Source organism: Amblyomma maculatum, chromosome 1, assembly GCF_055883805.1.
Source record: "Amblyomma maculatum isolate TAMU_Amacu chromosome 1, ASM5588380v1, whole genome shotgun sequence".
Taxonomy (NCBI): domain Eukaryota; kingdom Metazoa; phylum Arthropoda; class Arachnida; order Ixodida; family Ixodidae; genus Amblyomma; species Amblyomma maculatum.
Genome location: NC_139344.1, coordinates 83,805,443 through 83,829,341, shown reverse-complemented (window position 1 = coordinate 83,829,341; position 23,899 = coordinate 83,805,443). Strand labels below are relative to the sequence as shown.

The 23,899-nt window shown below is 42.8% G+C and overlaps 1 protein-coding gene across 5 annotated transcripts in view; it reads right to left on the bottom strand.

The window, feature by feature from the left end:
• Positions 1 to 1,265: 1,265 nt before the first annotated feature.
• LOC146202982 (uncharacterized) overlaps positions 1,266 to 23,899 on the bottom strand; it is a 28,245-nt gene continuing 5,611 nt past the window's right edge. For 4 of the 5 annotated variants that reach the window (XM_084588468.1, XM_084588471.1, XM_084588469.1 and 1 more), the window contains 6 exons: positions 21,176 to 21,353; positions 17,857 to 18,023; positions 17,708 to 17,769; positions 10,930 to 11,025; positions 5,124 to 5,259; positions 1,266 to 1,820 (listed from right to left, as the gene is read on the bottom strand). In XM_084588468.1, the coding sequence (XP_084444594.1) occupies positions 1,718 to 1,820; positions 5,124 to 5,259; positions 10,930 to 11,025; positions 17,708 to 17,769; positions 17,857 to 18,023; positions 21,176 to 21,353 (742 nt within the window). In that variant the 3' untranslated portion in view covers positions 1,266 to 1,717. The remainder of the gene's footprint in view (positions 1,821 to 5,123; positions 5,260 to 10,929; positions 11,026 to 17,707; positions 17,770 to 17,856; positions 18,024 to 21,175; positions 21,354 to 23,899) is intronic. The other variant, XM_084588473.1, reaches the window with a different exon arrangement.

Sequence of the window (23,899 nt, the reverse complement as noted above, 5' to 3'; positions counted from 1 at the left end):
TTGTCCTGTGTACGTGGTTCCTGCTTTCTTGTGTATCTGTGTATATCGTAGCGCGAAAATTCTTGAAATGGTAAACCAACTACCAACTACCAACAACCACTAGCCCCCATTGCTGCTTTGCTTTGCTTACGTAAAGTTGGCTTCTCGTGAGTATTACAAAGCCTAGTGGTAAAGCCATTTAAAAAAAAAACACTTTTTCTTTAAAAGAAAAAAAAAAAAGATATCGCTTCGAGATTCTAGGTAGCGCACGTGCGGCAATGTCATTTCGTGGGAAGGCATCGCCGCGGCCAGACGCACTTTACTATAACCGATTTTTATCAAAAATGTCTTTACTATAAAGGAGGGAAAATGTACAGTCGTCTATGGAAGATGAACTGGCACTTCAGTTTCACTTTACTATATCCGAGTTTACTATAGTGGGGTTCTACTGTATTAACATATCATGTGTGTTCTATGCCCTTTTAATTGGGGTGCTTTCAATCAATACAGCAAGGTGTTCAAAGTCAGATAACTACTTTTTAGGAATACATGAATAGGTCTGGCCACCTATAAGCAATGTGATGTGAACGGCTCACAATGTGCTATGTGAGAATCTTTTCCCAACACTGCATAGATCCCCTGTTACTAAGCAGAGGATAAACCATTAAGAATGTTTCTGGAAAATAAGAACAAGGCTATTGTGGGCAAATACTTTGTTGGTTTTCAAAACATTGGCAAGTGTAAATAGGAAGAGTAGCCTCAAGCTCTGAAAATTGTGCCATATGTTGCAGAAAAAGCAGCCTCCAAATTATGTGAAGCAAAATGTGGCCAGGGTGGCTACAGAAGGAAAGTGCTAAAGAGTTAACCGTTGGGCTAATTGGCATTCTGACAGCACATTCATTTCGTTTAGCACAAAGGACAGGACAAGAGGAAGGAAGGCTAATGTGGGAGCCCGTGTTAAGTCTTCCATCTTGCTATCTCTTGCGCTAAATCGGATAAATGTAACACAAAAACTGCCTGTGTGATATATTACTAGAGTGCAAAACTTGGATAACATGGCACACTGCTGGAAATGAACTAAGCATGCAATGCTCTGGGGCAGTACAGACAGATGTGACACCTTAGCACTTAATCTACTCATGCATACTGAGTGACGTTCGACACAATGAAAACTGCCTGTGTTGTGAACTCCCAGCTGTTGCTGCCCAGTCAATGGAAGGTTCCCAGCAACGGCATGGCATAAAGCAAATCACAGAAAGGTTTATCAATGTTTCAAGCAGAGTGATTTCGTTTTCGTTCTGGCCATTCATTACGACGAGGAGACACTGCAAATAGCTCATGCCACCAATTAACCGATCAACGGCTGAATCACACAGAGCTGGCACAAATAGTGCAATACAGTTCAGGGCAACCAACTTCGAGGCTCCATGTAACACGTGTGCATCTCCAAATTGTGACATCCTAGTTGATATTTGCAAATTACACTGTGTTGGGCTAGCTTGTAAAACTTTGGACCCAACATGCTAGACAGGCACAGTGTTGCCAGCCATGCTCCTGTGAACAGTACAACCACAGTATAGCAGTAATCTTACAGCGAGAGGGGATGAACATAAGAGTGACAGGAAGTAGTACTTGTTGTTGCCCATGCACAACCATGCACACGCATACACACATACACACAGAAGAATACAGAACACGGTCCCTATCAGACACGTCGGTCTAGAAAGAGCACAGACGGTCATCTGGAAGCACCTGATGGTTCTTTCAGTGCATCTGCAGTCATCTGCTCGATTTCGGAGATCAGCTGTTCTGTTTCCATGTCAAAACCTCCAATCTGGACACTGCAGAAATTGGCATAAAAGCAATAGCCACTTCATATTCATATTCATCTGTGTTTGTTTAACTTTCCTCTCACACTGCCCTACTGCAATAAAGGCTGCCATCCTATAATAAAAGTGAGACAAATTTTAACAAAGGGAGCCTGACTGTTTTTTATTTATAAGCACACTGTTGGCCGATATGTCTCTCTGCTGCGTTGGCTCAGCAGTCAGGGGTGGAGGCTTCAAGCATTTTGGAGCAACTTTGGAGCAATAAAAGCAGAGTTTTGGAAAATTCTAATTATGTTTTTGAGTCTGTTTCTAGGGTCAAACATTTTTGATAACTGCAATTTTCTATTACCAACTAAACACTTTATTACCCTCATACCTTCTTAATAATAGTAGCCTTGAGTCTGTGCCTTGTTATAAATATTTAGGTGTATTTATTTCCCATAATCTTAACTGGAAGGCTCATATAGATCACACAACCAACAACGCTAATCGCATGCTAGGCTACATACGTCGTAACTTCAGTCTTTCCTCCAGTTCCGTAAAATTGCTCCTTTACAAATCGTTGGTTCGTAGTAAACTGGAGTATGCTTCATCCATCTGGGACCCTTATCAAGAGACACTAATCTATGAACTCGAATCTATTCAGAACCGTGCGGCCCGTTTCATTCTCTCTAACTATCATCGTAATTCTAGTGTCACTGCTATGAAATCAAGCTTATCACTGCCACTACTGTCTCAACGTAGAAATATATTCCGTCTTTGTCTATTTCATAAGATCTACTATAATAACCCCATCCTTAAGAGAAAATTCATTACGCCTCCTTGCTACATGTCTGCTCGGATCGATCACCGTCATAAGGTTGGTATTCCTTCGTGCCAAACAAATCACTTCTACAACTCATTCATCCCCAGCACATCGGCACAATGGAATCGCCTTCCCCCATCGGTTGTTGAAGTGAATGACCATTCTGCGTTTAAATCTGCTTTAGCTAATCTGATGTTAACATAGAACATTGAATTGTCCCACACTGCCATTTGTTTATTGTTTTTAGTTCATCTGCTGTTTTTATAAACTTTTTTTCTCTTTTTCCCCCCGAATCGTGCTGCTGATTACGTGTATGATGGTATATTTCAGCAACTTTGTTTCCTGCCTGCTAGTAAAATTGTTTGTTTGGCTCACGTGGTATATTTTGTGTGCTTATACAATTCGCTCATACGTCTATGTCAATAGCTAATAATTTGTATTCTTATTTTGCTGTAACTTGCTTATGTGTTTCAACCATACTACTGTTCAAATTTGTTTTAATACTGATTGCTGTTCTTTTCCTTTTTTTTTTCTTTTATTGTACCCCCACTCCCCTCTGTAATGCCTTTGGGCCCTGAGGGTACTGAAATAAATAAATAAAAAAAAAAAAAAATAAAATAAAAAAAAAATAAAAAAAAATATCCAATTTCATTCCTATCAATTCAATATTCAATGCTTTGCTGGCTACGTGCAGCTCTGACAAGCTAAGACAAACAGCAAAAATATGCACAGACGTTTAAAAAGATTAGGACACTTAAGCTCTTCGCCTTAAGAGTAGACGTGATAGCACCTTTAACACCACGTTTCCACTGTGCAAATGTTTGGCACCCAAAGACTGGCACGGAGCTTGGCAAAGTGTTAAAAGTCTTTAGATGGTTTGGCTTCTGGGGGAAGGAAGGCACACTATCTGTCTCACTTCTCAGAGGACACTTAACAATTAGCAGCATACATTTGGAGGCACATCTGTCGTCAATTTGAATCCCTGTCACCAGCTGGCTTCCAATTCGACTGGCAGATAAATGCTAAATGGGAAAAGAAGTGATATGACACCACCCTGAATGCTGCACAATAAACAGTTATGGCATAATTCTGATGCGGACACACGTGCATATTTCTTACAACACGTTGCTCTCTATTTGGGTTACGGCGATGGCAACAGCAATACTTTTTAAATCGAATAACTGCGCACACTTTTGCATATTAACGCCAGCTGACCTGAGCAACAATTTGGAACAGGGTGGCAGCAAACAGGATGCTCTGTTCTACACTTCCTAACTGAACGTCAAGTTTGACTAAAAGCTTTTGACTTGATGGATTCAAATGCACTTAAGTGCCATTGGTTAAGAGGCCATGTTAACGAGCAGCACATTTTTGCTCTTTATCTGGTCCATATCCTTTTTCATCTTATGCCTGTGGTTATAAATTTCTGGCCACTCATCAGTATAGGGCCTTCAAGGAGAAAAAAATGGCACTGGAGCCTTTTCCCCCTTCAGCTTCCTTAAGTTTCCAGTGGCAATTCCAGTGGCTCCCCACATAAGTGTTTAATGGGGGAAGTGAACATCAAAGGTGAACATTTCTATTTTTAGACTCAGAGGGATAACATTTTCACAGAGGTTTGAAATGGCCCTAACAGTCAGGTATAAAGTTCCACAGTGATAGCTTTTGTAGTTTTCGTTTTATCATAGTTTATATGTTTTTCATGTACTGTTCGCCCATGGAAAGCTAGCACGACTACAAAATTAGCAACAGGTCTGTAAAATCTTCTAATATTTACTAAGAAGAGAGGTCCAAATCAAGACATTAATTTCTTTTTTAATTTCTCTGCTCCATATTTAAAAGACATAGTATACACCTTTTCCTAATGTTTAGAATGTATCAAGGCTTAGGCTAATTACTGGTTAATAAAGAAAATTAGTCTAGACGGTGAGATTGTCACAATACAAAGCACATTTCGGCAATGGCAGCAAAACAAACAAGCAGCAGCATGGCGACCGCTGCCGCCCGAAGAACGGCTAGCGTTAACGTGCGGGAGGCTTCCCACGGAATATGCAGATTACTTTGTTCCAACTGACGGGACTTAAAATTTTGACGCACAGAAGTGGCGCCTTAGTCGTATTTAGCTTCATTACAAATGAACAAAGCAAGGCATCACCACAACATATATCTAAACATTTGTAACTGTAATCCCTGCAGTAGTAGCTTAATCGTTACCCTACGATGTCAAGAGATTTTGTTTTGCATTCTGCACTGACCGTTTGTTTCTGCACTTACATCATTTGAACCGACTTCAAGCCTTAAACATTGTGCTCACAGTATTTCAGAAATACTAAATGCAAATAAGCATACTCGTCAAGCACTTCTGCCTTTACATGTGTTACCTCATGTCCAGCACAAAAAGAACTAAACGAGTGAGAAACTTAATTCCCCAAAGAAAACAAACATGGAATACACCTTCCTTTTCACAATCACACCATGCAGTTTTTCTAACCTACAGTGCAGATATAACATACCTTGAGAGGTCCCCATCCCATTCAAGGTCATTTTCATTTGAGAGTGGAGTGGAGTGGTTGCTACACGTGTCCGCACCCGGGACGTACACAAAGTCATCATCTGCAGCAGATGCACACTGCTGTGGTGGTGTCAACCCTTTGGCAGGCAGAAAGAGGAAGCACAAAAGACAACTGAGAAGTTGATCTGCACACTACTACAATTTCAGCCACACTATTAAAACCAGTTGGCCAACTTGGCTGTTGAAATAAGAATGCACTATATAAGCAAAGGAATATTAGAATATATAGTCACTTGAGCAGTTAACCACCGATGATTCTAATACGAGAGACACTTCTGAGTAATGATAATGAGTCAAGGAGTGATGCTGGCATTGTTTCAGGCTGGCATAAGTGGCACAGGGAGCTTGCGATCCAGCCAAACAACTTCTAGACACTAGCACCTACCAATGATCTAGTGAAAAGCTGAATCGCATGGCGTGCACTGTTCGTTTAGTTGCTGCTCAGTCTATGGGGGAAATAGTATGAAGCTCTCCATTGTGCTACGCTAGTGATGGCCACCAAACCCACGCCAAGCTTGGCACTGGGCTTCAATGTTTCGGGAGCAGCTGCTCATCATGCACAGCAAGACACACTATGTTGACTGCAAGCTCAGCACATATCCAGACTAGAGCACTTCTATGACAGCCAGTAGACCGTCCTGACTGCATCAAAGAGCCACAACTAGCTTGCCTCCACTGAAAAGCCTAGCCCTGCAGACGAGCATGTGGTCATTACAAGAGGAAACCATCCAATACGGAGCCTCAAATCCTCACAAACAATACATGGGGTTCGTAACCAAACCGACCCTGAAAATTCTTCGACAAATCGATAGAAATTAAAAGCTTCTGAACCCCTACCCCACACACACGCGCGCACGCGCACACACACACACACACACACACACACACACACACACACACACACACACACACACACACACACACACACACACACACACACACACACACACACACACACACACACACACACACACACACAATTTCTTTCCTCAAAACTCATGGGAATGGCTAAAAGCATTTTGAAGCAAGCTATGCGGCAAAATAAAATTCAATGCTTTTTAATTTTAAAGGGACAGAACACTGGAATTTTTTTTCACCGCAGTGGAAAGATTGATGTCTGAAATGTTCAATTCCATAACGGTTTCGCTAGAAATGCTGCAGAAAATTTTTACCAGGGATTTTTCGATCAATGCGTGCGCCCGTTTTTATGTAGTTCGATGCTGGAAACCATGAGCAGCGACTGCGATGATGACTGGTGGTCGACAAAAAAGACGTACCAAAAACAAATATAACTTACATTCACCAGACATTAATCAGACATTTTTGCGTAGAGCAACATCTTTTCAGTTTCACACTCATTGCTGTTGCAGCACAATAATGCAAGCCCTCGTGGATGAAAGTTTTAGTGGGCACTGTCATTGCTTCATTCATGACATTGCAAACACTGTGGCGCCATCTAGTGGCAAAACCTGAAAGCATACCTCTCGCGGTGCATAAGCAGGGGTGGTTCTTATTTAAGGACGCACTGGAGAGAGCGCAAAACATAATAAATTATGGCAAGCACTCCTCAATGAAAAAAGAACAATGTGCAGTTACGAAAATCAGCTATATTTTACCAACATGTAGTCACTTGGGGGGCTACACTGAAAGTACTAGGGTTTCTCCGCTAAGTAGCGCCTCGGGTGTTTTTATGCGATTTTCAATGGCAAATTAAAATTGTAAAGCCTCTTTTCTTCGATATTGTAGTGCTTGATCTGTACTATATCAGGCAAGAGCTTTTCATCTCCACCATAATCTCAAGACATATTTTGGCCAGTTCCCTTTAAAACCAGTTAATTTTGCCATTCAATTTAAAAATCATTTAAAATGGTTTAAAAAAAATGGCAACCAGCATTTAAATGCTGCAGAATTCTAGGCAGCTGTCTTAGTCAGGTCTGCATCCTTTTTTCAATGCATCCAAATTTACTTACTTATTTACTTGCAAAAAAAAAAAAAAGCAAAATTTTGCACTGTTAACATTAGCGCAAGTTTCTCTGCCCAAAAGTAGCAGAGAACATTGACAAACAACCATACCAGTTACATTTCTTTCAATACTGCTCAGGCCTTGCTTCTTTTTCAGAACTTGAATAATGTCCACAAAATTTACAATGGTCACATGGCTGCGCTCCTGTATCGCAATGTTAAGTCTGAAATGCACTTCAATTGAAGGAATTCAGCTAGAAAAAGAAGCCAAAATGAATAAACAGGCCACTGGTCAAAGAATTGTTTCGAGATGAGTACAGCCACTTTGCTTCATCACTCATGCTAATGCAGCAGGTGCGCGACCAGGACATCGCCATCATAGCGCAGGTTTCTTGCAGTTCAACATGGCCACGTCTCTTGTGATAAGGTACTTTGTTCATCATTATCATCATCAGCCAGACTACACCAACTGCAGGGCAAAGGCCTCTTCCATATTTCTCCAATTAATCCGGTCCTGCGCTAGCTGCATCCACTTGACCCCTGCAAACTTCTTAACCTCATCCGCCCACCTAATTTTCTGCCGCACCCTGCTATGCTTTCGTTCCCTTGGAATCCAGTTTGTTACCCTAAGCGACCATCAGTTACCCTCTCCTTGCACTACATGTCCTGCCCATGCCCATTTCATCTTCTTGATTTCCAACAGAATGTCAGTAACTTAAGTTATTTCTCTGACCCACTCTGCACGCTTCCTATCTCTTAATGTTACCCCTACCATTTTTCTTTCCATAGCCCTCTGCGTTGTCCTCAGCTTAAATAGAACCCTTTTCGCTAGCCTCCAAGTTTTAGCCCCGTAGGTAAGTACAGGTAAGACGCAACTGCTGTATACTTTCCTTTTTAGTGATACCGGTAAGTTGCTAGTCATAATCTATGAATACTTGCCAAATATGCTCCATCCCAATCTTATTCTCCTAGTTGTTTTCCTTTCATGGTCTGGATCTGCGGTTACTACCTGTCCTAAGTAGACATATTCGCCTACCACTTCCAGTGCTTCGCTACCTATTATGAACTGCTGTTCCTTCTCGAGGCTGTTGAATATTACCTTAGTCTTCTGCATTTTGATTTTCGAGCTTACCTTTCTGCTATTCCTGTCTAGGTATCAACCATTCTTTGCAGTTCATCCCCCGAGTTACTTAGCAAGGCAATGTTATCAGCCAATCGCAGATTACTGAGGTAGTTAGTCTCCATCAACCCTTATCACTAACTGCTCCCATTCCAAGTCTCTGAATACTTCCTCTAGGCAAGCTGTGAATAGTACTGGAGGGATCATCTCTTTGCCTAGCACCTTTCTTTATGGGAATTTTGTTACTTTATGCAGAACTATGGTTGCTGTGCAGCCACTATATATATCTTCCAGTACTTCCTCATACAGCTCATCTACACTGATTTTGCGATGCCTGTATGACTGCCGAGGTTTCTACTGAGACAAATGCTTTTTCATAATCAATGAATGCTACGTATAAGGGCTGGCTATATTTCGAGCATTTTTTTATCACCTGGTTGATGGTATGGATATGATCGATAGTACAGTACCCTTTCAGAAAACCTGCTTGGATCTTTTGCTTGATTGAAGTAAGATTGTCCTGATTCTGTTAGCAATTACCTTAGTAAACGCCTTATATGTAACAGATAGTAAGCTGATTGGTCTGTTATTTTGAAGTGCTTAGCGTCCCCTTTCTTATGAATTAAGATAACATTTGGATTCTTCCATGATTCCGGTACCATTGATGACACCAGGCATTGTGTATACACAGTGGCCAGTTTTTCTAGCCCGATATCCCCGCCGTCCTTCAACAAACCTGTAGTTACCTGATCCTCCTCAGCTGCCTTCCCCCTTTTCGTAGTTTTAACTTTCTTAACCTCGTCCTTCCTCACTGGCAGATCATCTGGCTGCTTTTCACCACTGCCTATCTCGTTATTGTCCTGGCTATTTTCGCTACTGTATCGATCAGTACAGAACTCCTCAGCTACTTTGACTATTCTGTCCATATTTGCGCTGACCTTGCCCGCTTTATCCCTTAAAGGTATACTGAATAAAAAAATTGCCACCAAGATTTCCAGCACAGATGGTAGCTATTGCATTGGGAGTGACCAAAACAATCCACTTTATGAACAGAAATGAGCGGAAAGTATGTATTTTAATGAATATTTCTCAAATCACCGCACCTATCACCGCACCTCCTGTGAAAGCTCTGACGAAACCGGATAGCACGTCCCAACTATTCCCATCGGGGCCGGTCGCACCTGTTCACTTTTGCTTTCCACCGTGGCACTCACAAAGCGCAGGAATGGACGTTTTTTTTTTCTTTTTTCTTTTTTGTTGCTCGTGTTCCTGCGCACAATTCATTGTTCCCTCCCACCGCGCAAACAATTGTACGCAACACGCGCCCTCCGTACGCGTCCCCCTTGACCTCCCTCGTGTGCAGCATTCCACACTTCGCAGCATTGTGCACGGCACGACGCGGGGGAACTAACAGTGCGTGTAGCCGGCCAACCAACTTCAGATGCAGGGGTGGTGGCGGCGAGATCGCAGGCCATGACGTTGTTGAGGGTAGCTGCGACGTCACACCCGCTGGCTTACAGTCGGGAGTGCGCTACCTCTGACCCGGCGGCAGCTCAGAAAACGTCCAAAATACAGCCATCCGCTGAAAACTAACCCGAATTATGTGTCTGTACTAGTGTAATCGTTCGTGTCTTAGGAATGCAATTGTGGTGCTTTCTGAATATTCTTGGATATTTGTTCAGTATACCTTTAACATATACATCTGATTTTTGCCTATGCCCAATTTCCCCTCCACCACTTTAAGGCTACCCCCATTTATTAGAGCATGCTCTATGTTCCCCGTGTTATACTTCCTTATGTTGGCCACTTTACGCTTATTGATTAGCTTTGATATCTTTACCAGTTCTATCCTGTCTGTTGAGACTGTTGAGCACTTTGTTACACATTCGAAATTCTATTTTCCTCACTGACGAATTTGGTGCTGCAGTGTTTCCCACACACTTGGCTGCTTACTCAAGTGTTTGTGGCAAACAGACTTGGTACAAACCTTATTGCGCCATATGATTGAAGCTCATGTGAGCGAAGAAGTGTGGTAATGGTACACATTACATTTATACGAACCCACTTTCTAAGCTGAAAGTTCACATTATGTGCTTCTACTGTACAAATAACCAGAAAGCTCAGATGTTGACAGTGCTGTTACGGCGACCTCGATTCAGGTCCCTGCAACTGATCTATCAGTATGAAGTATATCTGAGACTCACGGCCTTACATCGAGCTCAGGTACACATGAGAGGGCTGAACAAAAACACAATTAGTCTGGCATGAACCCAAATGTATCACTTGAGCCTTAAAAGCAATTTTTTTTAATGTGCATTCACTGCGTCTTATGAGAAAGTGTTGGCCGTGCCGCTGAAGCAGATTTGCAGAACACGTGCGCACTGTGTACGAAGAGCGGGCAGCAAAAGATTACAAAGCAAAACAAGACGGGGCTGGATTCCATCAGTCTCCTCACATTGGGTGAAGGAACCAGAGATGACTGTCACCACATTAGGCCTGTGCACATTTGGCAGCAGATTTTGTATTTTCCTTGGCTCTGGGTTACTCAAATAGTAATTTGGTGCTACTGGCGCAGCCCTCCCACCACTTCACACATCAAGTTTGCAAATATTATAGAAGGTCAAAAAAATAAAAGGCGATACTGTGGAGCCTCGGATGTCCTTACCGACTTCATTCTCCCACTCCAGGTCCAGTGAAGAATGTGGGCTGCTATTTAGGCGTTCCCGTTCTTTCTCCCATGTCTTGGCATGAAACTGGGGGCCTGCGATTTGTGAATGCAAGTCATAGCCTGACAGCAGCGACTACTAGTTTTGCTTAACAACTATACTTACCAGAAAAAAATAGTAAACACTAGTGAAGAGAAAAAGAAAAACCTGGCAAACAATGCAACTGCCACACATGAACCTTGTTTCATGCAGCAGGATACTGTAATTGAGCAGCATGGACATATGTTTCATTAATTCCCACAACCGATATACAAGCACTGTAGAAGGTCAGATTCAACCAGTGTGTGAAAACTGTATGGCCTAGTCCACAACCAGCAAGTGCAAGGTAGCAATAAAACAGGAAAGGTAGTCCTGACCAGCAGTGAGCCATAAATGGTTAGTGTTTCGTGCTCAACTGTAGGCAAAAGCAAATGCATTTTGGTCTTTTTAAAAAGAAATTTCATGATTTTTCTCAAATCTTCCTGAAACTATCACAGTGAAGAATGTAACAGAGGTCAAGTGCTGGCGCAGTGCCATGGTATGGTAGTTGATTACAGGACGTATTGAATACGAACTGCACACAGCTTACTCAAAGTCACTGTAGATGCAATTCTCTCACACATCACATAACTGCACACTGCATAGTTTCATCTGAAACTGGGTGCAGCAGTTTCATCATGGAGAAAAATTAACATGTGCGACTTTGAGATATAGAGATCTCGTAAAAGCTCACATCCACATCACCATCAGTCAAATTTGCATTCACTACAAAACAAGCACCTTTCCCACCAATCTCCTATTAGATTAGTCCTGGGCTATGATTCGTAGAACTGATACTGGAAACGATTGCTTTGCATTAATCAGAACAGACTACCAGATAATGCTGCCTGCAGCAGCAGGAATTGTGACTATGTCCTTGCTCTTACGATGCTGCGTCCTTTCCTTCGCCTTAAAAGCACAGCAGCATCAGACAGTCAATGCTCGCACAATATGATTAAAAATATGGAAGGCTAAATGCCTAAACTTCTTTATTTTTGACTTCAAGACACAATACTATATTGCAAAACTGAAGACCGTCAGCATCAAAGGTAGGTCCCCGTTTTAAATTTCCTTGATAACCATTATCAATAAGGCTTGCAATATCCGAAAATGCATATATTTTAAAAATCGCAATGCTTGTACAGTCGAACCTGGATATATCGAATTTTGGTTATATCGAACTCGCGGACTATCCCCTTGAAAACCCCATGTAAAAGTATAGGAAAGCCGCGTCATATATCGAACTCAATTTCACCGGTCGTTCGATATATCGAACTCCGCACCACGCACAGGAAAGTGTGCCTTTCCCAAAAATGATCGCATCACCCTCGGCCATTTGCCGCGCAACGTTTCCAAGCCACGCGCGGAAGGAATGAGAGGGGACAGTTCGGCTAGGGCAGCGCCGTGCCCATTCCCCAAAGGCGCACACATCTGCGGTTATCGTTTCCCGCGCGTCAGCATGTCACGTTTGCAAGCCATGTGCGTGAATGAACCAGTGAGAACCGGTGGGAACGAGAGGGGAAAAATGCGATACAGCGAAGCACAAGGGTGTGCCCGTTCTTTTGCCGAGCTCTCTCTCCTTCCTCTCTCCCAACCTTCGTTCGCAGTAGCACGCGCTACGCATGCGCCAAGCCAGCTCAGCCCGTTTTCAGACAGAACGTCGGACGCTTTCTCCAGTGTGTGTTGCGAACTCTCTGCGCGCGGCAGCTGATGTGGCTATGGCGCCAGCGGAAGTTAAGCGGCAGATCTATCTTTTTTTTTTTTTTGTGACAGTCGTTTGTTCTTATCATTGTGCTGTACGCGCGGCGTAGCGCAAGATATGACGTTATGAAGCATTTTTTTTTTTTTTTGCGGGAGTCGTTTATCCTAGCATGTATGAATCAACGAAAGCACGCGGTCAGCTGCGATCATGACACCGGCTTTTAGCCTTTTTCGCTTCAAACAGTGTTTGCAGCTTTATCACGCTTTCCAATGATTTTGTGGCAGTAGACTACGCCCGCCCCAAGTGCGGCGTGATAAATCGAACCAGCCATCACGGGCACTCTGCCAAGTTCGCTCCCCACCACCAGCAGGAGCTATCAAAAGATAAACACGCCACGATGTTATCGCTTCGCAGCATCTTGGCACGCTGCCAAGAAATGAGCTGTGGATGAGACGACATGCAAGCGATAACGCTGGTGATTTCTGCTGTGGCAACACAGAAACCTTATTTTGAGCTGCCGTGGTGGCTCGTATGGCAGAGGGACGCAGTTCCAACAAGTTGGAAATTTTTTGCCCTGTCACTGCCGCTCGTCACTGAGATTTAATCGCTTGCATGTGAGCGAGCTGGCCTTAACGCTTTTTTTTCTTCCAAATTCTCGAGTGCGAAAGTGGAGGGTGGGTTCACTATGCGAGTGAGTTGACCACGTGACAAATACAGTATCGTTTTTTCGCATCGTAAGTGCCGTCCCAAGCCGATTTGTGCATATCGAATTATTGATATATCGAACTATTTCGCGATCCCCTTCCAGTTCGATATATCCGGGTTCGACTGTATTATTTATGCGTCAGACGCGGTTTATGTATTTGATGATACAGAAGAAGTTAACGGTTTTGCTCGCAATACTACGTGCAGGACGCCATTTTATAAATGTGTAATGTGTGAAAGCCAACTCAACAAATTTCCATATGTGTATTTTGAACGTTTAATATTTTGAGCTACGTAGCTAACACTTTTGCTGACAATACCATGTACAGGAGGCCATTCTATAAATATGCAATGCGTGAAAGCCAACTCAACGAATTCCCAGATGCATATTTTTAACGTTTGAGCTATGTTGCTGAAAAAGAAAATTTTATAAAAAGACTCACTTTTTACGCTAAAGCCTTCAATTTCGCAATATAATATTGGCCCATAAAATAAATAATAATAATAATAATAATTTCAGTTAGATATCTGCCCAATCGTTAAAATTTAAAACATACGTAATGGCCGCCTTGCTGCAAAACCCACCTGCACAAAATGCACTGAGGCATCTCTAGCAGTTTTTAAAATACAAATCTGCAATCAGTTAAAAATCATCCAACATAACATAATCCATATGGCCCATTTTCAGGTACTATTCCAAAAACCAGCATGTTTCCTTGATTGACTGAGCTCTAATGCTACTCCCATTAACTAATGACATGCTATAGGGGTTTAACATCCCAAAGCGAGACAATATGCATGAGGGACGCCATAGTGGAGAACTCTAGAATATTTTCGACCACCTGGAGATATGCGATGTGCAGCGACATTGCACAGCACACGGCCGATTTTGCATTTTGCCACCACAGAAATGCGGCTGCCATGACTGAGATCAAACCTACAACCTTGGAATCGGCATCTGGACGCCAAAGCCACTGAGCCATCGCAGCAGGTGTGATCATAAACAGACAGCCAAGTTCGTTGAGTTCCTTTATGAAAATCCAGTCTTGTGATTTTCATAAGAAAATGCATGACAACATTGCAAATCGAACGCATCAGGAATGCAAATGTAACAGAACTTGGTTACAACAAATAGTCCATAACAAAATGACAGGTAAAAGAAAGCATGTTTGATTAACTTCAAAACCCACCAAAAATGCTCTGCATTTGCTGCCTCACTTAAACAAGCCAAACTGTCTCCACAAGTGAATGCAATGCCTCGGTTTTCTCTCCAAAGCACGAAAAAGCAATCAATTTCTTGCTACGTGCTCTCTCTTTTTTTTTTTTCCTCTTTCCAAAGCACAAAATAATCAGCCATACGCCTTAAGCCGCATTCAGACAATGTGCGCAACACACGTATAATTTGTATCAATTGTAAGCGTAAGCGCAAAAAACGTAATGTTTCTGTTCAGACTGCTGTCGCATTGATCGTAAGATGCGCAACGTCCGCAGCCAGCCAGCGTGGGGGTAAATGTCGGAAGACCCGCGACTTTTACGACTAACACAGATACGTCTGTTACGTGCGACCAATGCGCACAGCCGTTTCGGTTTTCTCTTTCCGGTCACAGAACTTCCGGTCCCCCCAGATTTCGCGCACGAACCAGCTAATAGGCGACATCAGCCAACGCTCCCTACTCTGCTGCAGTGTCTCGGCTCACCGGTGTTATTGGTGTTGTGTCAGTGATTGTGTCTGTGCGCAGCTTGATCATGTGCAGTGCGGAATCTTCTTCGCTGTGGAATTATCAGCCTCTCATGAAAAAAGTTCGGCAGAGGCCGGCTCTCTACTACCAGTAGCTGAAATCGCACAGAGAGAAGTGCAAAACGATGCCTGGCTGCAAATTGCCAGTACGCTGAGTCAAAACAGTAAGTGGTTTTTCAATCCGTTTTTTTCATGTGTGAACAAGCTCTCAACAAGCAAATGCTTCCTTTAGTTTAGAAAAGTGAGGTTATGAAGGCAAGGGATGCCCGCTTCATCCCAGTGCATTCTCGCAGCCCATCGGCTCCGCTGACAAGTGGGGGAATAGTTGGCCTGCAGCGAAAGGCCGATGGGGCCGCAGAACGGAGCTGGGGTGGATTCATCAAAGTTTGAAAGAAGCTCACCGTAAAAGAGAAAAAGAAAACAGCATCTTCTAAGGGGGGGACGAGGTTCCGCGGATGTTTCCGTGTCTGCCGCGCCCCCTGGCTCATTATTTGGAGTCAGTAGTACGACCTTTGAGTCACCACCCTGGCCCGTCTCCAAGATAGTTCCGGGGCACTGGTAAAATCGCAAGCAGGGATGCAGGCAGACCGCACGCCGGAACTACGTGCGAGCGGGGGTTGTTGGGAAAAAAAAAAAAAAAAAAAAAAAAAAAAAAAAAAAAAAAAAAAAAAAAAAAAAGCTGCTTTGCTTTTTTGACCGAGTGTTGCGTTTGCAGAACAGTATTGGGGAAGCGCGAGGACGGAAGCTGGCGTGCAAGACCACTGTTGGACCATGCGGACAGGCATCTGCTATCGAAGATTTGACAAACCCATATTCTTCCAGTATTCGTCATCTACGTAGGTTGAGCGCACAGACGATTGTTAGCGGCTGACTTATTGTGCCGGGAATTCCCGCCTGGGCAGCGGCTGTGTAAACCCTGAACCACACGTAAGCGCCTTTGGAACATGTAAACTAACAACCTCCCCTGCAGCGTGCCTCCGACGAGTCGGCGCCGCGGTGGCTGGCGCCGTGCCGTCCGTGTTTACCTTGTTTTGGTTGTGGCGTTTTCTTTTGGAATGAGCCTAGTGCGCAGCGAATACAATGTCCATGCGAGAGAGTGCGATCATGGGACACCGAGCAGGAGTGCGCGGTGCGTCGGCAATGAGAGCGGGCGCGTGAAGAAATGTGCGAAGGAGTGAGCGGAAGTTTGAAAACTGTGCGAACGTATGCGTGCGAAACGAGAAGTGTATTTGTAATCGAGTGGTTAATTGTTAGTATACCCATTGTTCTTTTTTGTATTTTATTTGTGTGTCCAGTCTTTTTTTTCGCATCTCTTTTTTTTTTGCTCTATTGCTAACAAGATGATAAGCTCATTTTGAGCTTGAAGAGCCCCGACCTCCGCTATCAGCAATTTGCTATCTGGCGCCATGTTGAGAGCAGTGATTGGCCAGTCGTAAAGAATGTATCTTACCGAACAGACCAGTGTGAACATGCGCGGTCGCAAGCTACGTAAACGGGAGTTTCAGCCGCTATGCGCACTGCGATAAATACGATACTTACGATGGAAGCGCACGTAGTCTGAATGTGGCTTTACACTCCACCAGAGGAAGCATTAACCCTCTTCCACAATGATGCTGCCTACTATGCAGCACCATGCTGAGCCTTGCTAATGTTAAATTTCTTAATTGCATGCTATGTAGAACAATAGTTTAACCTGTAAACCTTGTCTGCAATCCACAAGAATTCAAAGTTCAAATTTGCCCATCTCACGACAATCAATTCTTTTGGACTGAACTATTGATTGACACCTCCACCAAGGGGTGCCCTGAAATGGGGCTCGTAATTGACAGAGTGGAGCTTTTGCAACAACTATGACAATAATTGTAGTGTGATGTTTAAATTCATAAAAAAAACTTTGCATACTTGATGGTGGTAAACTGTTCTGAGAAATTCAACTGCTGAAATCTTCTCAAGTGTGTTGAGCTTGTTTTTGTGCCTGTTAAAAACAACCAATGAAGTACTATTTGTCATAAAAAAAAGAAGCTTGTCGATATGCCGTGAAAATCAAGCATTTAAAGGGCTTATTATAAGCGCTGAAGTTCAGCCTCTGCCTGATCTGAATTGCCAGGGCTCTACAAGTACAAGTTGAAATAGGATTGCACATTTTAAACATGTGCACGAAAGTATAAAAATAATCTTCAAGTTAAGGCCAGTATATGAGAAGGAAGGGTCGAACATAAATTCTTTAAAGGATGAGAGAGGACAGAGCTCTTCATTAAGATAGTGACAGTCACAAGCTAGTGCTGAATCACCATAATGTAATTATAACCATTTTCAGGGAATAACAGAATTATAACCATTTATCCTTGTGTACAGTTTCTGCAAACTGTACACAAGGATAAATGGGCTCCGGGATTCAAGGCACTCAGTGCAGATAAATTACAAGGAGTGGCAATGCATAGGTGGCTTTGCAGAGATTTCTTCTCACAGATGGAAGGCTTGCTGACCAGGAAAGAAATGTACTAAATGCAAAATGCGTGACAAAAAAGCCACTTGTAGGAACAGTGGCACTCACAGCTGGGTAGATGCCCTTCACACTGCAGCTTGGTCACATTTAGAATTTCCTCCTCTCCCGCACTGCAGTATAGAAAGAAAAGAAAAAGCGCATGCTTTCCAATTGGGCAAACAAACATTCTGCTAGAGCTTTAGGTAGAATCAACGCACAGGGCCCAGGAACTGTGATCAGCCCCGGTCCAGTTGTCCTCCTTGGAAAGCCGTGAACGCATGACAACCCTTTGGCCCACGGAAGCTGGGGGAACCTCAGCAGCATCTGACTGTTGCATTTTGGCCTCTTCTTCCAGTTCCAAGGCATCCTCTTGGTGAAAGGCCAGCTGCATGAAAACATAGATTCACCATTAATTCAAGTTATCCAACTGAAACACCCTTCAGGCCAACTTCTCTGCTTTTCTTCTCCACGTCTCCCATCACCTCAGCCAAGTCCAATGCTGGTCAACGACCTCTTATTGTAACCTTCGAATGGTACTGAAGAAACTTCCGCTCCCCACCTAGCTAATGCTCCTTAGGAGGAGTCAGACTGATGCTAACACTGCTTTTAGAGAGTACAGTTGCTGTTTAGTCCCAACACTTACCTTCACCATACTTATGCACGCATCAACATCTTGATTATGCAATGCCTGAGTGGCTGCAAGCATGTTAGAAAACCAAATGCTTGTTACCAGTCTGTTCCTCAAGTCATCTGAAATCCAATGTTGCCCTACTTGCCTCAGGAATTACTTTATTAGGGTGCTGTGTGTTTTTAATTTTTAAGCTAATGGATTCAAGCACAATACACTCCTATGATGAGAGGCTCGATTAAGTCAAACTCCCACATGTTTAAAAACCGCAGAAGTGTTTTAACAAGGTTACTGCAAATAAATATATATATATATATATATATATATATATATATATATATATATATATATATATATATATATATATATATATATATATACTATAAATACATGTGACAAAACAATAATGCTTTGTATGTGCTTTCCAGCTAGATAATCTCCCAACCTCAGATGATTCCATGCAGTGGTGCTCATTACAGTGCTAGCGAGCAAGCAAACAAACAAACAAAAAAGGGGGCCAAGGAAAGGCCTTGCAGTGCAATAAAACCGCAATATGCATGTGAGCTAGTGCAGTCTGCTGGAAGCACACATGCATGCGAGGCTGTGTTTAGATAAAGAGCCTGCGATCGCCTGCAGCCGCACCACTCATGCCACTGCAGTAAGACAGTGTGGTCCCCACAAGTTCACTTTTGTAACTATGTGCGGGCAACTGCGCATCCATAGATAGGCGAACTTCCAAGGTTGAAATATTGTTCTGTTCTAAATGCGTACTGGCAAGCTACAAAATAATTATAAAATAGTTGCAAGTTTGGCAATGTCAAGCTATTCGTACTGCAAAAGTTCAAACGTAATAAAAGATAACGACACTGACAAAAGCCAAATTTGAATGACTAATTTTGTGCCAAAACATTCGATAACCGAGTTCCAGCCCACAAATATGTTGAATAACCTTCAGCCAAAGGTGGGGGGGGGGGGGGGGGGGGGGGCAGGTAGGCAATAAGCTAAAAAAAAAAGAAACCCTTATTTACCTTTATTACAAAGGATACTTTTTTGCATAAAAAAGGGGCTCTGAAGTGATCTACAGTTTTTACATATGTGCTGGAAGCAAGTAGCAAGTGAGTACATCTGCATTTGCCAATTGTTTCTGCTATGTAGTGTTTATTTTATCAGACTATTCCCTGAAGGACCAGTGTGATAATGCAGGTTTCGAGGCGATTAGCATTGTTTCTACATTTCACAGTAACACCCCTATGGGCACGAGTGCTGAAAAATATTGGATGTGTAGACATGCCACAGGGATGACGCTAAAGGCACACTAATTAAGAGGTTCATAACATGCCTCCCCAAGCTGTTGGCAAAATGATACAAATGAGAACACTACCCCAGAACCTCCGCCAGTAACACAAGATCCAGCTGATACTGGAATTTTTCAGTTCACCTCTTCAAGGAACATGAAGGCACTTAGAAATTTCTCAGCGAGTGAGAGGGCAATGTTATACCCTTGTCACATTATACTCCTATCACAGACATTTTCCAGGAAAGCAGCTTGGGCAAGTTGGTTATTCATTTGTGACAACAGTCATATTGAAGGCCCTTGAACTGCCGTTGACTCAAGGGCATTTTAGGCAGTGCTACATGGGTGGTTTCAATGGCCATTAAGTGAAAAGCCTTCGAACTGTGGAAGTGTGCACTGTCGAGTGCAGATCGTTCGTAGTAATGTGCACAAAAATGAAATCGGAGCAGTACAATTGCTGAAAAATTATGACGTTTCAGCATAAACAACTTATTTTCCAGAAAAGAAGACAGTACAGGCTTCAAAGCTCTGCTGGAAATGCAATACCATTGTTGCCAGTGCCACAAAAACAAGCAACGCCATCTTCCTGAACCTCAAATGTGCGTGGATGCCATACAGCTTCTACAAAACAACGAAATTAATTTTAATACTGAACATTAAAGAAATGACTAACAACATTATTTGCAAAATTTTGAGGTTGAAATTGCAGGCTGATTGCCTGCATACCTGCAAAATTATTGGGGGCAATGATGGTGCCACTTCACCTCAGTGTGCGACGTTGGAATCTCTTGACGGCAACTGAGTTCGCTGTGTAGCAGTGGCACAACTCCCTCGAGTTCAATAGCATTTGAGAATCTTTGACTCAATAGCCTTTAAAAGTGGCCGTGCGACAGGGGTATCAGTTAAGACTGGCAACAGATTGGTTTGCATATCAGTGGCTAACCATCACAGAGGCGACCAAAGAAAAAAGTATTGCAGAGAAGCCATGTCACTCTCTTGGCAGTGAGAAGCTAAATGCTCTTCTTGCCATCATCTCCTCATGACAAGGCCAATATGTTCACTGTTGTCAAGCGAGATAAATATTAGCCCTCCAATCTCAGCAACAATTTTAATTAGCTTTCATGTTCCTTTAACGTGTTGCTCTTAGAACGAGCCTACTGTACAAAATAAAAAAAGAAAAAGTTGCTGAAACAGACAATGCAAACCAGGCAGCACTATGGCAGCAGCACGAAACTTTTACAAAAATTGCATTCTAATTTACTCAGAATGTTGAAGGAATGTCTGAGAAGCACTTCTCTTTTGTGATTAATATCAGTTAATTTCAGCAGGCTAACCAAGCTGTATGGCAAGCCAGGTGTTAATAGCAAGCAATGCACTTTTAGCTGCTGCCTGCCACGTTTTCTCAAAATCAATCCTTAAACAGGAAAATAAAAAACTGAATGAAGCAGACTGTGTCTACATTGTCCTGTCTCTTACTCAGAGGCTGCTTGAATGAAATTTGCCAAACTCAATGGAAAACTAAATGGGAGCCTTCTGCACATTAAAGCTGGCTAAGACTGTGTTATCACATTGAGCCTAAGGCAAAAACAGAAACAGCTCCAAAGTTTTGCGATACCTTTTCAGTAACGATGTCATCATCACTGATGCCAGACAGGGTCAAAATTTCATCATCTGATGTCGGCAGCTCTTCAAAGTTCAAGCGGTAAGCTCGCAACTGTGTACTGCAGTTGCAGTCGCAGCAAGTTTCAAACGGTTCAAGGCACTCAGTCAGAGGAAGTTCAAGGCTTTGCAAACTGAACAGAAACAAAGGAGAAACAAAAAACAGGAAAAACTCAAAGTGAAGCAAACAAACCAAAGTAAAATTTACATAAACTCAAAAAAAAAAAAAAATGGTCTTTTTTTTTTTTATCAAGCCACTCACAATTCTTAAATACGTTTTGTGCAAGAACTTCATCTCAAGACAAACTAAAGCCTGCAGTAAAAGTTTAGATAGAAAGATGACTCCTATAGTTTTCATAACTAGAATTTACAAAAGTCACCATTTGCAAAAAAATATCACACAATGAACTAGGCTAAGGATACAGTTAATTAGCACGACTTTAAAGCTTTAATTAGTACACTCAAGCAAGCTTTCACCCCTTTCTATGCTAACTATTGCTTAACACCCATATTTTCATACATGCCTGCCAATACCCCTCAATAGTGCATGAAGCATCTACTGAATGGCATTCACATTTTTAAATACCGCAAAACGAAAAGCTTTCTCTTGTGTGACATCAGAACAGCTTAGAATTACCGGCATTTTGTTTTAACAGGATAAATCCTGCATGGCTCGAGAAATAAAAATGCATGACCAATATTACACAGTATGAGTGAGGTAAGACGCTTCCAAGGTTTTCAAAATAAAATATTTAATGTAATAAATTTCATGGCAAGTACAACTTCATAGTTGGCACTTATGCGCTCCACCATTAGAGCTTAAATTAGAGAGAGACAGAGAACAACTTCATTCATATTTTGCTCTCAACAAAAATGGATTCTACACCTTTTTGTGGTTACGCTTACCTTTGTCCAGGAACAAGATATGTGTTCACAAATGAGAGAATTTAAGCCACCACTTGGTTTAAGCTCATGGCATGAAGATAGAAAAATGTTTCCTTACCACCATTTGGAAGTGAATGGCAGAGTAGCCTAACCTCATGGATCCAACCACAAGAAACTATGTCTATGGTTATGGGGTTTAATGTCCCAAAGTGACTCAGGCTATGAGAGATGCCATAGTGGAGGGCTCTGGAAATTTCGACCATCTGGGGTTCTTTAGTGTGCACTGACATTGCACAGCACACGGGCACCTTGTTTTTCATCTCCATCGAAAAGTGGCCACCGCGGCCTGGATTTGATCCCGCGCCCTTAGATTCAGCAGTTGAGCGCCCTACCACTAAGCCACCGCAGCAGAGCAAAGCACAATAGCTTTTTTGTAAAAACAAGCTGGTGGTGACAACTCAATTTCTTTTACCACTTAAAGCTTATAGAAACTCTGCCGCCAATGAAAGTAATGTATTTGTCACAAAAATCCGGCAATCTGTCAGTACAAGCAAGCTTCAGTTTATTCTCAGTGCCCTTTAATGAACATTCCAGGGTTCCACATAATGTCTATCATGGCTTTCTAGGCATATCATACTAGTGGAAAATACGGGAGCAATCCTAGTAAACCCTCCTGATGATATCTTGTGCTGAGGATGTTTTAAACTTTGATAAAATGTAGCGATTCACCCATACCTTACAAAAGCAAGCAAGCAAGCAAAAAAAAAAAAAAAAGCGAACAGCAGGGCAGAGTTTTTGTAAAACAACAAGACAACATCGCCCCTGGGTTAATAAAGTGTAGAGATGTGCACGGACTCGGACTGCTCTGAAACCCTCTGCCTCGGGCTCAGGCTGGTCCCGGGACCAGCTATATTCGCCACTGGTGGGCCGTGCAGGACACACCGATCCAGAGTACGGTAACTTTTGCAAAAGTGCGAATATGGCCATAGTGCGCTACGCGTCTCGAATGCAAAAAAATATTTTCCTCCCAACCCGAGAGTGTCTGAGTTTTGACCTGACGTCGATCTGCCTGTCCACCACGCGCCCCCACTGTTAACAGATGCTTCATTATCAGTTTTGGGATTTATGTCAAGCTGTCGCTTCTCGCGTCTCTTTTGTGACTTGCTCCTGGCCTCAACATAACCTCGTTGGCAGCGGAGCATAACTCCTATAGTCAAGCCATCCACCTTGCTAAAGTCGTCTTGTAATTGCTCAGCTCAGACAATGCATTTGCGGCGTGCCTAGCCGCCACTGTAAAAAGTTTACGGTGAGCGAGATGAGCTACACAAGAGGGAAACGGAAGAAACTTCAGCGCTGCCAGATTCATGATCCGGGTTCAGGCCGGGCCTGGGCTCCAAGTCTGAGCACAGGGCCGGGCCGGGCTAAGGCCCTTTCAGTGTCGGGCCGGGCTTGGGCTCAAAATTTTTGTTCGTGCACACCTCTAATAAAGCTGTCCTTTCACTTGCTAATTACAAATTCAGATATTCAGGTTTGTGGAATGGCAGATGCCACAAGGCCGAAAAAACTGAAGAAATAATGACTACATGAAGCCATATAAAAATTTGATGTGACTTGGTCTGTTACTGTTAACTAATGTACTTCATATGCTATTGTATTTTGTTGCGTACCTGCATACGCTGCACCCTCTGGGCACAACCGCTTTCAACTTTAAAGCTTTTTTTGGAAAATGCACATATTTGAATGACTGGCACAAAAAACATTAGAGGGTCTCTTACATATCTCTTAAGAGGGGAAT